This window comes from Mauremys reevesii, linkage group 11, assembly GCF_016161935.1.
Source record: "Mauremys reevesii isolate NIE-2019 linkage group 11, ASM1616193v1, whole genome shotgun sequence".
Lineage (NCBI taxonomy): Eukaryota > Metazoa > Chordata > Testudines > Geoemydidae > Mauremys > Mauremys reevesii.
In genome coordinates this window covers 20650227-20665677 of record NC_052633.1, presented here as the reverse complement: position 1 = coordinate 20665677, position 15451 = coordinate 20650227, and the positions used below count along the sequence as shown (strand labels likewise).

At 43.3% G+C, this 15451-nt stretch overlaps 1 protein-coding gene across 2 annotated transcripts; it reads left to right on the top strand.

Moving 5' to 3' along the window:
* The first annotated feature begins 426 nt into the window (after positions 1-426).
* Positions 427-14831, top strand: LOC120374760 (caspase-8-like). 2 transcript variants are annotated; one of them, XM_039494917.1, is made up of 10 exons: positions 427-501; positions 650-715; positions 4137-4475; positions 5167-5272; positions 6691-6829; positions 8991-9050; positions 9603-9694; positions 10439-10550; positions 12188-12677; positions 13610-14831. In XM_039494917.1, exons 3-10 carry the CDS (start codon positions 4165-4167, stop codon positions 13749-13751), a joined length of 1452 nt encoding a protein of 483 aa, XP_039350851.1. In that variant the 5' UTR covers positions 427-501; positions 650-715; positions 4137-4164; the 3' UTR covers positions 13752-14831. The 2 variants fall into 2 exon arrangements, with proteins under 2 accessions (XP_039350851.1, XP_039350852.1); XM_039494918.1 differs by lacking the exon at positions 8991-9050.
* Positions 14832-15451: the final 620 nt, after the last annotated feature.

Sequence of the window (15451 nt, the reverse complement as noted above, 5' to 3'; positions counted from 1 at the left end):
GGCCAAGAAGTTTGCCCACCCCTGGACTGAAGAATCCAATGGCAAAGCCAGGAAGTGAGACAGAGACAATCTTTAAAGTGGAAAAGCTTTTTGAAGCAAGCATGTTTTTTTCCCTGACGCTTTTATTTTTCATTTAGAGGAAACAACTCATATCTCCCTTCATATTAGATGGTGTCCTGATTATGCTACCTGCTGTGCTCAAACTCTCGCCTTTTTTGCCAGTTATTTGTTTTATTTTTACAAGCTCTGTTTCCGTATCTGCAATATTTGATTAACTGAAATTGTAATGATGACAAGTTCTGGAAGTGAACAGCTCTATTTTCATTGTGTTGATATCACAATTTTCATTCTGTTGTCATTTAACTTAACCTGCTATTGTAAGTCACATGACAATACACTCAGTCTCGAGACCAGTCCTTTCCTGTTGCATGACTTCCTGTTGGGACTGAGAAGGAACAAGATCCAGAGGCATTTCATCCACTGAGCTGCCTGACTCCAAAAGTAAGTGGAATCCACATCCTTAACTTCAATCTCATTTTATGTTTGAAGGCAATTGAGTTTTGCTAGGAAATTTCATCCACTGATCTGCCTGACCCCAAAAGTAAGCGAAATCGACATCCTTAACTTCAATCTCATTTTATGTTTGAAGGCAACTGAATTTTGCTAGGAACAAGATCCAGAAGCATTTCATCCACTGATCTGCCTGACCTCAAAAGTAAGTGAAATTAACATCTTTAACTTCAATCTCATTTTATGTTTGAAGGCAACCGAGTTTTGCTAGACCAATATCTCTTTCTAGTTTTTCTCTTTCCCTGTTTTGGATTATAATCTAATGCCAGAAGACAATGGAGTTAGAATTTTTAGTACACTATCCGCACAGGCAGGCATACACACATGCAGATATACTGTCTATTCTGTATATATATATAAACTATAACGTTCAAAGTTTATAGAAAGTTTGAAAGTGAAAGTGAAATTAATTCCCTTTACCTAAAGATCATTTTTATGGCTATAAATTGCTTATACCTTAATCTAGGGGTATGCATGTGTGTCAGAGGAGACCTGTTCCCCCAATCCTATATTGACAATTAGCTATCAGGTGTGTATTCTCTTTTTCCCCCCAGAGAAGTAGCAAATAAGATCAAGCAGCTGAAAGCACCGACTCCTGTCTGAATGACTCATGTGCCTAGTCTCATTAGTTTTCATATGGCCCAGAGGTGCAGATTCTCATCTGTTTCAAAACTAATTTTGCATACATTTAAAAGAGAAATGAGGGTTGCGGAACCGAGCTTTAGATAGTGTGCTCTGTAGGACAGGGAGTGAGTTTTACTGGGTTTTTCTAGACAATAGTTTAAGGTCCTACTGTATAGTAACCAGTTAAATGATTGGTTTCAGAGTAGCAGTTGTGTTAGTCTGTATCCGCAAAAAGAACAGGAGTACTTGTGGCATTTTAGAGACTAACAAATTTATTTCAGCATAAGCTTTCGTGGGCTACAGCTCACTTCTTCGGATGCATAGAATGGAACACACAGACAGGAGATATTTATACATACAGAGAACATGAAAAGGTGGAAGTACACATACCAACTGGAAGAGTCCAATCAATTGAGATGAGCTATCATCAGCAGGAGACAAAAAACCTTTGAAGTGATAATTGAGATGACCCATAGAAGGTGTGAGGAGAACTTAACATAGGGAAATAGATTCAATTAGTGTAATGACCCAACCATTGCCAGGCTCTGTTTAAACCTAAGTTAATTGTATCTAATTTGCATATTAATTTGAGTTCAGCAGTCTGTCTTTTGGAGTCTGATTTTGAAGATTTTTTGTTGCAAAATTGCCACTTTCAAGTCTGTCACTGAGTGGTTAGAGAGGTTGAAGTGTTCTCCCACTGGTTTTTGAATGTTATGATTCCTGATGTCAGATTTGTGTCCATTTATTCTTTTGCGTAGAGACTGTCCGGTTTGGCCAATGTACATGGCAGAGGGGCATTGCTGGCACATGATGGCATATATCACGTTGGTAGATGTGCAGGTGAACGAGCCCCTGATGGCGTGGCTGATGTGATTAGGTCCTATGATGGTATCACTTGAATAGATATGTGGACAGAGCTGGCATCGGGCTTTGTTGCAAGGATAGGTTCCTGGGTTAGGGGCTTGTTCACCTGCAAAAATCTACCAACGTGATTTTTGGAGCCTCATGCTCCATATTCTCAAATTCAGAGGCACGTTCTAAATTCAGTACAGTAGAACCTCAGAGTTATGAACAGCTCAGGAGTGGAGGTGGTTTATAACTCTGAAATGTTCGTAACTCTGAACAAGACGTTATGGTTGTTTTTTCAAATGTTTACAACTGAACATTGACTTAATACAGCTTTGAAACTTTACTATGCAGAAGAAAAATGCTGTTTTCCCTTTATTTTTTTAGTAGTTTACATTTAAGACAGTACTGAACTGTATTTGCTCCCCACTGCCCGCTGCTGATTGTGCACTTCCAGTTCCAAATGAAGTATGTGGTTGACTGGTCAGTTTGAAATTCTGAGGTTCTACTGAACATGTGTCCTGCCCTAACTGTAACCCGTGACTGAGAATTCAAAGGTCATTAGGGACTTTAGGGGCACACAGGGCAGGTGCAAGGATGTTTCGCGCCCTAGGCGAAACTTCCACCTTGTGCCCCCACCTCCCCGAGCCCTGTGGCAGCTCTCCGCCCTAAGGTGCCCCCCCGTGGCAGCTCCCCCCCGTCCTGAGGCCCCCCCCGTGCCAGCACTCCCCGTGCGGCAGCTTCCCACCCCAGCTCACCTCTGCTCCCCCTCCTCCCCAAGCACGCGTCACTGCTCCGCTTCTCCCACCTCCCAGGCTTGTGGCGCCAATCAGCTGTTTGGCGCCGTAAGCCTGGGAGGGAGAGAAGCAGAGCGGGGCAGCGTGCTCAGGGGAGGTGGCAGAGCAGAGGTGAGCTGGGGCGGGGAGCGGTTCCCCTGTGTGCTGCCAACCCCTTACTTGCTGCAGGCAGCCCTCCCTGCGCCCCCAGCTCCCTTCACCTAAATAAATGCCAATGACGACTGGGGTGGTCGAAGATCCGGCCGCCACGGTTGCCGCCAAAGGACCTGAAATGCCTCCCCCCAAATGCTAGCGCCCGTCGCCTAATGGGTTGCACTGGCCCTGGGTGCAGAGTGAAATGGGAAACGTATGGCTCTAGCTGTACTTGAGCTTTGGAAATTATCAGTATGCTCTTTATCTGATCTATACCTTGCAAATGTGCAGTGTGGTAGTAAATAGCTTAGCTTGTAAGTGAGCTGTAGTTTGCAAGTGCTGGAGACAATGAGTATAAAGTGAATTATCTTTCCTATCTAAATTGGAGTGGCCTGGTTGCAGGGACCTGCAGGGGCCAGAAAAAAAATGTTTATAGAAGCAGTAGTACCTTAGGGAAGCTTTTACTACAATTGAGACATACATCTGTGATGACAGGTTTCAGAGTAGCAGCCGTGTTAGTCTGTATCCCCAAAAAGAACAGGAGTACTTGTGGCACCTTAGAGACTAACAAATTTATTTGAGCATGAGCTTTCGTGGGCTACAGCCCACTTCATCGGATGGATAGAATGGAACATATAGTAAGGAGATATATATACATACAGGACATGAACATGGCCCATGTTTTCATGTTCTGTGGGTCTCATTTATTGCTCACTTTGTTGATTTTAAATCTAGGGGAAATGGGTGTCAGATATATGGCTCTTGCTTCTGGGTAGCACTGAATCTTTAGAAAAGGAATAATGCTGACTTTCCAAAGAACAACAGGCGGGATCTAGGAAAGAAAAAAGGAAGCACTTGCATGCCGCTGGATTGATTCTGCTGCCAGCAAACCCCAAACATTCTCCCAGGGAAAGCAGGAGGAGCTTGTTTCCATGACATTTTCTCTTACCTTTGCTTCTGTTCCCAAGTGCAAATTCCTAAAGCTGATGAATTGAAAGGGGACAAAAGAGACCTAACATCAAAACTATGACAGGGGGACATCAGATGTGTACTTTGTAGCATGTATCCATTTATTATGGAGCATTCCACGTGACGTGACTCCTTTGTAATTGTGTTGACCTCGCTCACCAATCACATCATTCCATCATCATCTCACTTTGTGTTTAGATCTGATTCCTCATCTCTCAGCCATAAAATGAGCGCAGATATATACAAGCTTCTCTTCTTCATCAGCGAGGAACTGGACTCGGAAACCCTGATGGCTCTGAAGTTTCTGAGTCTGCAGTACATCCCATTGAAGAATCAGGAAGACATTCAGGATCCCAAGGATTTCTTCCAAAAGCTCCAGAACAAGAGACTGATAGAGGAAGACGATCTGTCCTTCTTAAAGGAGCTACTGTTCAGAGTAAACCGCATAGACCTCCTGACTGGTAAACTGAGCTCCAGCAGAGACGAAATGGAGAGGGAGCTTCAAATCCCAAACAAGGCAAAAGTTTCACCATATAGGTATGGAGTATGATAGTAAGGACCTTTTGGAGCCTCTTGGGCTTAAAAGGCCCAGGTAGGGGTGTTCTGTTATGTCCAGCTTCATTCTTGTTTCCTACCTGAATTGTCTTCCATTTTATCTCCCACACAAATCCAGGGAGAATTTTATTCTTCTCAACCTGGCTCTGTGCATCTTGCACACTTCAGGACTGGTATTTAGCTCTATGCTCTAATGCTATTGATTGTGTCCTTGGTACTATTCCGACAGAAGTGACATCTCCATTTTTCTAAAGAGACCCAGTCTCCAAGAAGGTGTTTTTCCTGGAAATTATCTCACAGTCATAGTACTGTACTGTAACTAGAGAGGGGTCAAGCAGGCTTTGGGTTGGATTTGGTCCTCTCAAATCCAGACAGAGCCTGAGTCTTACCTAGGTTACTTGCAACCTGATGTGTGCTATGTACTGTCTCGTTCCTGGAAGCACTGCCACCGAGTGCTTCTGAGAGCAAGTATTTTCACTTTGAACTGCACTGATTTTCTGATACCATGATGTTGTTCTCAGCCTTGGCTTTCAAGGATGTTGTACATAGCAGTGTTAAGGACGAAGCAAACCCCTGTATGTGGACCAGCCCGTCAGGCACATGGGGCATACCTGACAGCATTTAGGTAATCTTCATTTTGGCTAATTTACTTCCTTTCTTCCGTTATTGTCAGGCAACTACTTTACAGAATCTCTGAAGAAATAACTAGTGAAGAAGTTGCCAGTGTAAGATTCCTGCTGCAAAAGGAACTACCGAAGAAGAAGCTTCAGGACAATGCTGTAAGAGCACTTGATCGTGGTGGCTTCCTGTGCAAAATTGGTTCTGAGTCTCTGGCTATGCTACACCTTAAATTGACATAAGTTATATTGCTCAATGGTGTGGTTAGCCACCCCGGTGAGTGACATAACTTATGCTGACTTAGTGCTGAGCACACCGGTGCGTAAGTCGATGGGAGAGCTACCGCCAGCAGGGACTGGAGTAATTAAGCCAATGGGAGCTCTCTCCCATCAACTTAGAGCGGCTACCCAGAGAGCTTACAGTTCAGCTGCACCGCTGTACGGTCTGTAGTAGCCATAGTCTAACTCTTTCCTCAAAGGAGGTAGAGAAAACAGGTGCATGTAAATCCCAGCCTGCAGTGGGGATGGTTCATGATAAGTGGAAGAGCTGTGAGATGGTCTCCATTAGAAAATGGGTCTTTCTTTCTCCCTCCTGTCTTAGTCTCCTTTCCCCACCATTTCATCAGTCTTTCCCACGTTCTCATTGTCTTAGCCACACCATCCATCTCCCTGCCTCCCACAAATTCAGCACGCTCCTCTTCTCTACCCACTGCTTTCAGGGTATTGATGTTTGGGTGGCACCTGAAGGAGGAGGATGTGGTCTGGAGAAAAAGCACAGGGTTTGGGAGTCAGACAATCCTAAATTGTAATCCTGGCTCTGTCAATGACTCGTGTGGTCCTGGGAAAGTCACTTAACCTTTCTGCCCCTTTCCTTATTTGTAACATTGGAATAATGATACTTACCTAGCTGCTTCCTAGGCTATGGTGAAGGTTAGATAGACAAATAACTAACTTTGAAGCACCCTTCCTGAGTCCATCATCCACAAGGCCTGCATTAAAACTCTCCCGAAAAGCCCCGCATCTGCTATGGTCCCTATGGGCAGATTAGTTGATACAATTACAAATTTGGAGAGTAATTAGGAATAATTTATGTAATGGAAAACCTACAGCAGTGTAACTAAATTGTTTTTAAAAAATCCATATTAGTTACACATCTGGAATAGAGATGCACTTATCCAGGGTTATACCACACTTTTTATTCTAGTTTCATTTAATTTGGTCAATTACTGGATTAAGCAAAATCAGTTTAAGAATGTCTACATTAGTGGTTTGCACTGCTTTATTGAAATCTGTTTTGTTACATATGTGCAGAAAAAACATATGCAGACCCGCTCTAAAATCCCCTATCTTAGCTTAATTTATTTTCCCATGAGGTGGCTAATTCACATCTCGACACCCACTACCGCCTTCTAACTTGGTGTATTTCTCCACCCCTGCACCCCCCCAATTCTCTGTATGTTTCTGTCTTCAGCCTGTCCTCTCTTCCGAGCAGGGAACCTGGCCTTCCTTTTGGTTTGAGAAATGCATAATATGTTGTGGTGGTACCTGAAACTAATACATAAGCATATTTTTTTAAACAGACCATATTGAAGCTCTTTATAGAAATGGAAAAAGCTGGGATAATGAATGAAACCAAACTGAAGGTGCTGAAGAGTATTTTACGGGACGTTAGACCTGACCTGGCGCAAAAAATTAATACCTACGAAGTAGAAACACAAGGTAATGATTTTAAACTACCCATTTGAATATCCTTTTGAATGAGCCCCGAGGATCAAAGGAAGTAGTGATGAGGGAGACATTCGATGTAGTCTGCCCCCCTTAGGAACGATTGAAAAATTGTTCTGCATAGTATTATTTTCTGTGCTTTGACCAGTCTAGTTTTAAATGTCTCTAAGATTGAGACGTGCACCACTTCCCTTGGGAGACTAGTCCGTAGGCTTACAGATCTTGCTGTCAGTGAGTTGCAAGGCTTCATTTTCCATGAGCTAGTGCAAAGGGTGGAAAGAAGATTCATGGAAAGGTTTTGAAAGGGAGGCGTTTTTACTCAAGTCGGTGCCAAATGCTTTAAAACAGAATCTGGGACATTTCCAGCACTTCCAGTTAGTATGTTCTTGAGGAGCTTTGGGGGCTGAAGCAGTGACTTGTTCACCTGACAGGCCCAACGTTCAGGAAACAGTTATTAAGAGGCACCATCTAGCGGCCAGGGGAAAGTGAGAATACACAGAATTTTTCATAGCAGGTTCTCATTTGCATTTGGCTTAGTCATGTGTGTTTCTCTGAGGCCCCCTGGATGGCTCTCAGAGCATTTGGACTCTTTCTCCCAGCTACTCTAAGGATGCACTTGTGAAGTGTCGCCTGTTTGGTGAGTAGAGCAGATAGTGGCTCTGAGGAAGATAGTGGCTGCGTCTAATCAGGGCTGGCTCCAGGCACCAGCTTAGCAAGCAGGTGCTTAGGGCGGCCACTTCGGAGAGGGGTGGCAGGTCCAGCTATTTGGCGGCAATTCGGCAGAGGGTCCCTCACTCCCGGTCAGAGTGAGGACCTCTCGCCTAATTGCCGCAGATCGCGATCATGGCTTTTTTTTTTTTTTTTGGCTGCTTGGGGCGGCAAAACCCCTGGAGATGGCCCTGCATCTAATCTTGACTATAAAAATTCTCCCACCAGCGATAGCAATAGTGGAAGCACTAGTGTCAAAAGAGCATTGGTGCTTTACCACCACTTGTTGTCTAATGCCGCTCAGGGTAGGTGTAAACCGTACAGTAAACGTCAGTGGGCACCTGAATGATGTCTACTACACAGTCATGCTCTCCACTGCTACCTCTAGAGGCATTGCAACAGTGGGAGATTTCCAGGAATTTCTAGTGTTGACAAGAACTGTAGCCATGGGGGAAAATTCATCAATTCATCTCTTTAGGTGGAGCAGGAAGGGGACATATTTTTCAGCCCTGTTGCCACTACAAAAAAAATACCTTTTCAGCACAGCCATGTTTAAACATGATTATGACTTATTTTTGCCGGTCTAGACAGTACAAAAATGTCATAACTAGGGATGTAAAAGTTTAACTGGTTAACTGATAAGCATCAGTCTTATTGCTTTTGGTTAACAATTAAATTCTGCTGCTGGCTCTGCACCTGGGATGCGGGGACGGCAGCCGGGACCCCTTGCACTCCTAGTTTCCCGCCTGTGTGAACTTCTTAACCGTTAACTGTTTGATAGAATTTTAATAGGTTAAACTGTTACTATTTTAAACCCTATTTACATCCCCAGTCATAACAGTGATGGAGAATTATGTTTTGACCCTAGTAGATGCCTGTGTTACAACCATTTTTCACAATCTTGTTTAAATATTGTTATTTCTGTAGTATAGACAGAGCCTTTAACTCAGCCCAGGGCAACAGAAATGGTCAACCTGTCAATGGGCTAATCCATCACCAGGAGGGCATGAGGGGAACCCATTCCTGGAGGGGAAGAGAAGAGAATCATCAGTCACTAATGGGAAAAGGGATCTCCTCCAATATCTAAAAATAAAACCTCAAGGGAACCCTTATTCAGTGGGACGTGACAAATATAGCGAAGAAGCTGCAGAACTGGTACAGCCACAGGGTTTCTTTCCCGTGTTGAAAACTGGTGTCAGTTGATCATGATCTAATGTATTGACTGTTTAGGTAACTTCACATAGAGAGCGAGGCTCACCAGAATTGTGTGTATGCTGGATGAGTTGTTTCGTCTGCCCAGGCTGTTTGTCCTTTAAGACTTCAGGGTAGTTTCTGTTGAAGACTAGGCGTGTAGCTAACCTGATGCCTTGAGAGTCTTGCTGCACTGAGACCTGGGATAGCCTCCGTTGAATTTGTCCATCATTCTTCTTGTCTCTTCACGTTTCAGCCCCAGATGAATTGATCACAAGCTTGGAACCTCCTTTTCAGAGCCTGACATTTAGCGAAGGTATTTTGTTACCGCTCCTTAAGTAGATTAATAAATTATAAGGCCAGAAGAGACCCTTGTGATCTGGTCTGGTCTACTGTATAACACAGGCCTTAAGACTTTCCCTGAATTAATTCCTGTATGAACTAGAGCATAGGCTCACTTGATTAAATGTAACGTAGCTAAGAGTCCAGTCACTGCACTAACCATGAAGATGTTTGTTGCCTGCATTGTTTCCCACCTAGATTCTGAAGCCTGTACAGATTTCATGGTCAGTGCCATGGAGACTCAGCCTCTTGATTCATATGGTTAAAAATAGGACTAATCATCGCTAACTAAATACACCTAAAATCAACCTGACGTTAAGCAGTGGTAGGCCCATAGGTGCTAAGGTTTAGACGTTATCTAAGTGGTAAACCATGATGAAAATGTGAGCAGTTCTTCATGTGTTAGGGGTTGGAAGTTGTCCGCACCCCACTCCTTCAGGTCATTTGGATACCATTCTTTGTACTGAATTACGTTAAAGTTAAGATATCCCTTTTGACTCTAAATGTCCTTTCGTGCCCCTTGTAGGTCATATTCACCAGGAAGTTCCCTGCCCTAAAACATGTGCGTTTGTAGGCCCAGGTGAATCGGGAGCAAAGGAAGCAGTGTCAGTGTCAAAGGTGAGAAATCCTGATGTTTACCTTGAACTGCTGCTCTGCTCCTGACCCTGATGGGCATAAATCCCATTTACAAACCCCCCAACAATTGTTGGTGAGGCCCTAGGGAGCCCTCATCCAGAATACAAGAGTAAGCCCCACCCGTTGCTGTGTTGCCTGAGGATCAACACCCCATTAGGGTTAGTGGCAGGAAACAGAGCAATGTCTGCCATTGGGGGAGAGGGGAAGAGAACCACCAGGACACCCTGAAGCAATTGGAGAGTTTCCGGCAGTCATGGTTAAGCACATCCCTCCCTCCCTCAAATCATGCTGAATCAATGGATAAGAACCAATTAACCACACCAAGCAAAGGAGGTGAGGAGCAGGAATCTCAAAGGTAGCCCCCACCATGTGCTCTTGGGGGGGCGGGGTGTTGGGCTGGGGACAAACACCTGCTCCCTTTCCCTCTACTCCAGAACACTAACCTCGCCTTGGGGGAGGGAGGGAGTGCTCGGGGGGGAGGAAATAGGGTTATTATTTCCCCACTCCCTTCCATCCCCCTGCAGGCGGAGGCTAGAACTGTGCCAGATTCACAGACTTCCCCTACACCGCGTCCCCAGCGCCCCAGCCTGTGGTATGTCTGTGGGGCTTAGATGAGGCAGGATAACAATCTGTGCTTAGTCCCGTTTCTCTTTTGGGTACCTTAAAACCCACAGCTCTTTATGCTCCTTTTGAGATCTTGTCATTATGCTCTGTACATCCCTACAGCTCGAGAACCCCTACACAATGGAGAATAATCCTCATGGCTATTGTGTGATACTGAACAACTCTGATTTTAAAAATCCTGATGAAACCAGGAAAGGCACAGACAAAGATGCTGGTAAGTATTTTGTTTGTTGAACTACTGGGATTTTTTTTCAAAGTTGGATTTTGTCTGAGGGAACCATTTAATCTACCCTCATTTGTGGAAGGGATAAGCTCCGGTGTTGTCACTCTTTGCTTTCACGAGACCACTCTCACCAAGCTCCCTTCCCTCCACGGTTGGTCTGACAGACATGTTGGCCATTATGGTATCAGAAAAGCTACAGTCTCTTCACTGCCAAAAAGGGCGGTCTTGTTACAGCTTGATAATTAACCCGCGTTAGTGCTCTCCCTATAAAAGCCTAAGGGAGATACAAGTAGTTTTTACCTTGTAGTTGTTAGGTGAGGTCAACACTACACTGGCCACCTGTGGATGACCTCACCTGCCTACACTGCAGTAACAAGAGAGGCTGTCTCTGCCAGGATTTTACAGCCTGAGAGCTGACTCAGATTAGTTATCTTGCTATAAAAACACCCCTTTTAGTCTCCTTGTCAATTCCTCCATTAGAATTTGTCTGTTTATAGCTGACAGACTTCTTTTTACCCTCTTGGACAGAATATGCTAAAAATGTAGTTTAAGGAAGGAAAGTCTTTCTGTTCTGGGCACAAGCTATTGTTTATATAGAGTGTGTATGTATGTGTGTGCCTTTTCTGCTATGGCATCTTTCTGCTTGATGACTTCTCTTCTCTCTCTCTCTCTTTTTTTTTTATAGTCATGTTCTTAGAACTGCCAGAAAGTCCTTAAGCTCTCAATTCTGTGTTCACTTAACCTACAGTCTGCAACTGAAGGATATAAGGAGACCACACTGCCAGTTAGAAAGTGTTCTGATCCAGTAGATAGACACATCTGGTTGCAGCAATGCTCAAACAAATCCAACTATTTTATCATCTTGCCATTTGCCTCTAAGCCCTTCCTCCTGCAATAACTCCGTGTCTATCTGAATCCACACATTCTTCCTTCTTAATGCTGCATCTTAAAAAAGCATACATGGCTGAATTTTAACTCTGATCCCTTTCCAGTTGCTCATTTCCCAGTCATTCTCTTTTCTCTAGGAGACTCTTCTCACCCATTACAAAGCTAAGTCAGCAGGTACTGGGAAAGCTGTGTCGGTCCTTACCTTTGCTAAGAGCCAGACTCTGCTGCTCTTGCTCTGCGCAGAGTAGTTAATTTCAACAGGACTATTTGCAGAATAAGGAATTACTCCTTGGAAGAGTGGCAGAATCCAGCCTTAAATAAGTACATCCTCCTCCTCTTGTTTTATCAAGAGCTATTCATAAGTATCTCATATCCCTGTGCAGCATGAAGTTGGTGAAAGATGCTTAAACAAACTAAACTCTCCTTATGTGTAATGATTAATTGCTATGGAAGTGAAACCTGCTTTTTTCTGTGAGGACAGCATGATGCTCAAGGCAAAGGCATCGTATCAGAAGTAAATGAATAGCTGTGTATTTTTTGCTAGGGCAATATCAGTTTGATCCAAGAGGATTGACAGGGTGTGGGACAATAAGGTGGGCTTCTTCGTGGGACTGTAACACTTTCCAAACTGCCTGACAGTGTCTCTTGTTCTCCAGTGCAGTGCCTACGGTTTCATCTTCTTCCCTCTCCTCTGTTTATGTTAAATGAGTGCTGACTCTCCTTCTCACTTTCTCTTCCAGAGGCTCTGAAACGGGTTTTTGAGTGGCTGCAGTTTGAGACAATTGAGCACCGAAACCTAGAAGCAGAGGAAATCTGTAAGACAATCAAAAAGTATAGCAGCATGGACCATAGCAACATGGACTGTTTCATTTGCTGCTTGCTCTCACATGGCGAAAAGGGTAAAGTACGTGGGACAGATTGGAATTCTGCAGCCATCAAAGATCTGGTCTCTTGCTTCACTGGATCTGAGTGCCCCTCGCTCGCTGGCAAACCCAAACTCTTCTTTATTCAAGCCTGCCAAGGTATGACAGGGCAGAAAAGTATCCCAGTGAAAGAAGATTCTTCTCGACAGCTGGAGGCAGATGCTTTACCCTTGCCTTCCATTCCTGACTGGGCTGATGTCCTCATTGGTATGGCTACAGTGGAAGACTTTGAGTGCTACAGATACATAGAGAGAGGCAGCGCGTTCATTCAGTGCCTCTGCAAGGAAATAGAGTCTTTCTGCCCACAGTAAGTACTACTCATATTCTGCATTTTAATAGCATGTAGAGGACTGATGAAGAGGTGGAACGCATTTGTCCCAGAAACACTTTCTTAAACTAGCTTAATAGAAACCCATTGACAATAGTACTTTCCACTTACTGTATATAGCACTTCGCATCTTCAAAGCACTGCATGTTCATTAATTAGACTTCACAACCCCTCTTTCACGTTGCTAAGTATGTATTGTTATTCCAGTTTTACAAATAAAACCGACTTAAAGTGACTTGCCTGAGGTTACATGAATCAGCAGCATAGCCAGGATTATATTGCTGGACCTTCAGACGCCCAGTCCCCAGCGCAATCCTCCACACTATGCTCCCTCCCCAGATGTATCCTGTACAGTATTTTACAATATTAAATGACCAATGGTTTTGTTCTTCCAATGGGAATTAATGGGAGTCAGTGGAAGCAGGCAAATCTTTTTAGTAAAGAACAATGGCAAGAACCTCTCTTCACAAGACTGCTGGTCTATAAAAAAAAGAATTGCTAGTGTTTTGGTTTAGAAATGAAGGGAAATGATGTCTGGTGATAAGTCTTGTGTAGCATCCTGGAGAGCTGGGTGAGGGATTGGATGATGTGTTCATTTGTTTCTCCATATTATCTAAATGCTGTTCCTAACCAGTACCAAGAGGGAAGACAAATGTCACTTGGTAGAAAAACACAGTGACTGGCCTTTCTGAAATTCTTTTTTCTTCAGCTATATGTGGAGTGTAATGGTTACATAGTAGAGTATTCAAACTGGGGGACTAGCCAGGAGTATGGGGAAGCCATTGTCCTTGTCCCAAGGGATCATGGTATCAAGCAAACATGGATAACTTCCCAGATCAGCCTCAAAGTCCTAGTTTGAAAGTACCACGTATTTCTGTGTAACTCTTTTTTCTCCTTGTAATGTGTTTAAGGTGCGTGGATCTGCTGACCATCCTGACACAAGTCAACAAAAAAATGGGAGAAAAAGATTTTAATGGGAAAAAGCAGATGCCGGAAATAAAATCAACCCTGCGGAAGCGACTGATCTTCCAGGTGCCAACGCTAGACAATTAACCAAAGCAATAAGAAGTCTGGGATACACTAAATTAGGAGCTACTTTTTGGGATGGATTCAACTTGCAGTTCCAAAAGACAAATGGACTGGATTTGTTCAGTTAGGTCCCAGTCCTGCAAGGTACTGAGGGCCCTCAACTCTCAGATCTCCATCTCTGCAATGGCTCAGCGTCCTGATTTCCAGATCTGCAGCTGTCCGAGTCACCAAATGGCCTGACTATGTACGTGACTGACCTGCATCTGTCTACTTTAGTAGGAGTTGAGAGTGCTCAGCACCTTCTAGCATTGATCCCTTGGTCCTGATTTCAAATGAAGATGCACTCTGCAAAATCTTGATTCCCAAACAATGGGGAATTGTACAGTTTCCATTTGTCAATGTTATTCAGAGATGATAAGGCCAAAAGGGACCATTGTGATCATCAGGGATCCTATTTTTCTGTGATAAGAAAATCCCCAAAATTCTCCAGTAAAAAAACATAAAAATCTGTATTTTTCCACAATTAAAATTAAAAGCTGAATTTTAGTTTCTCTAGCCACAATATGTATAGGTATCAGTTCAACGCAATGGTTTATTGATATATTTATAATTTTTTAAGCAAGTTCAAAGCCTACCTGTGCCATTGTGGGGGAGGGAGGATAGCTCAGTGGTTTGGGCAATTGGCCTACTAAACCCAGGGTTGTGAGGTCAATCCTTGAGGGGGCCATTTAGGGATCTGGGGCAAAAATCTGCATGGGGATTGGTCCTGCCTTGAGCAGGGGGTTGGACTAGATAACTTCCTGAGGTCCCTTCCAACCCTGATACTCTATGATCAAACAATAAAGTAAAATTAATAGAATTGCAATTTGTATTTTTTACCCATACCAAATATTTGTCTGTATTCTATATTTTCAAAAAATTTTGGTTTTTTTAAATGCATAAACACTTGAATGATACAGTCACAGTGAATTGTTTCTTTACTGTTGCTGGTCCTGCGAGTTCAGCCTCTTTTTTTTCATTTCTTTTCATTCAGTTTGTTTAACACTTTCCATGTGCTCTACAACTGTCTGCCTTTGAATGTAATCTATAGCCTTGCTGCATACAGAACAGGACATTACCATCAACGTGAAATTTTTCCTTGCCAAACTCAGTGACACAACCTTTAGGGATGGTTTTAAAAGTTTTTGGCCTCTTTTCATAACTTTAATTACTCATGTCTGGAGGCTGAAGTGAAATTTGAGATGCATTAAAACGCAAACCCCTATATGCTGTTGAGTAACCTCTATACACTGGAAGCAGTTTATTGGAGTATGTTTAGCTATGTAAATTTAAAACGCATTCAAAAATCAACCACAAGAGGGGGAGGTTGCACGCATTGAATAAGTGACACCGGTACTTTCAGTAAAATTTAGTTAATAGTTAATATATGTTTTTATTTTTTCACAAAATGTAAAAACTGGTTTTTTTACAGGAAATCTCTAAATTCCGTTTTTCCACGGCATATGGATTTCTAGGATCCCTGGTGATCATCTAGTCTGATCTCCTGTACTGGAGACGTAGGACTTTCCCGAATTAATTCCTGTTTCAACTAGAGCATAACTTCTAGACATCCCATCTTGGTTTAGCAAAATCCATCTTTACTATCTCAACCCTGCCCTTCCTGACCCCCCTCACCTCCAGAAAACCTTCCTTGATTTGCATTCTGGATTTACAGATCTGATCCT

Coding starts and splice junctions, on each gene's coding strand:
- LOC120374760 (XM_039494917.1), top strand. CDS start 4,165: ATGAGCGCAGATATATACAAGCTTCTCTTCTTCATCAGCGAGGAACTG. Junction 5,273..6,690: donor AGAAGCTTCAGGACAATGCT/GTAAGAGCACTT, acceptor TTTTTTAAACAG/ACCATATTGAAGCTCTTTAT. Junction 6,830..8,990: donor CTACGAAGTAGAAACACAAG/GTAATGATTTTA, acceptor TTCACGTTTCAG/CCCCAGATGAATTGATCACA.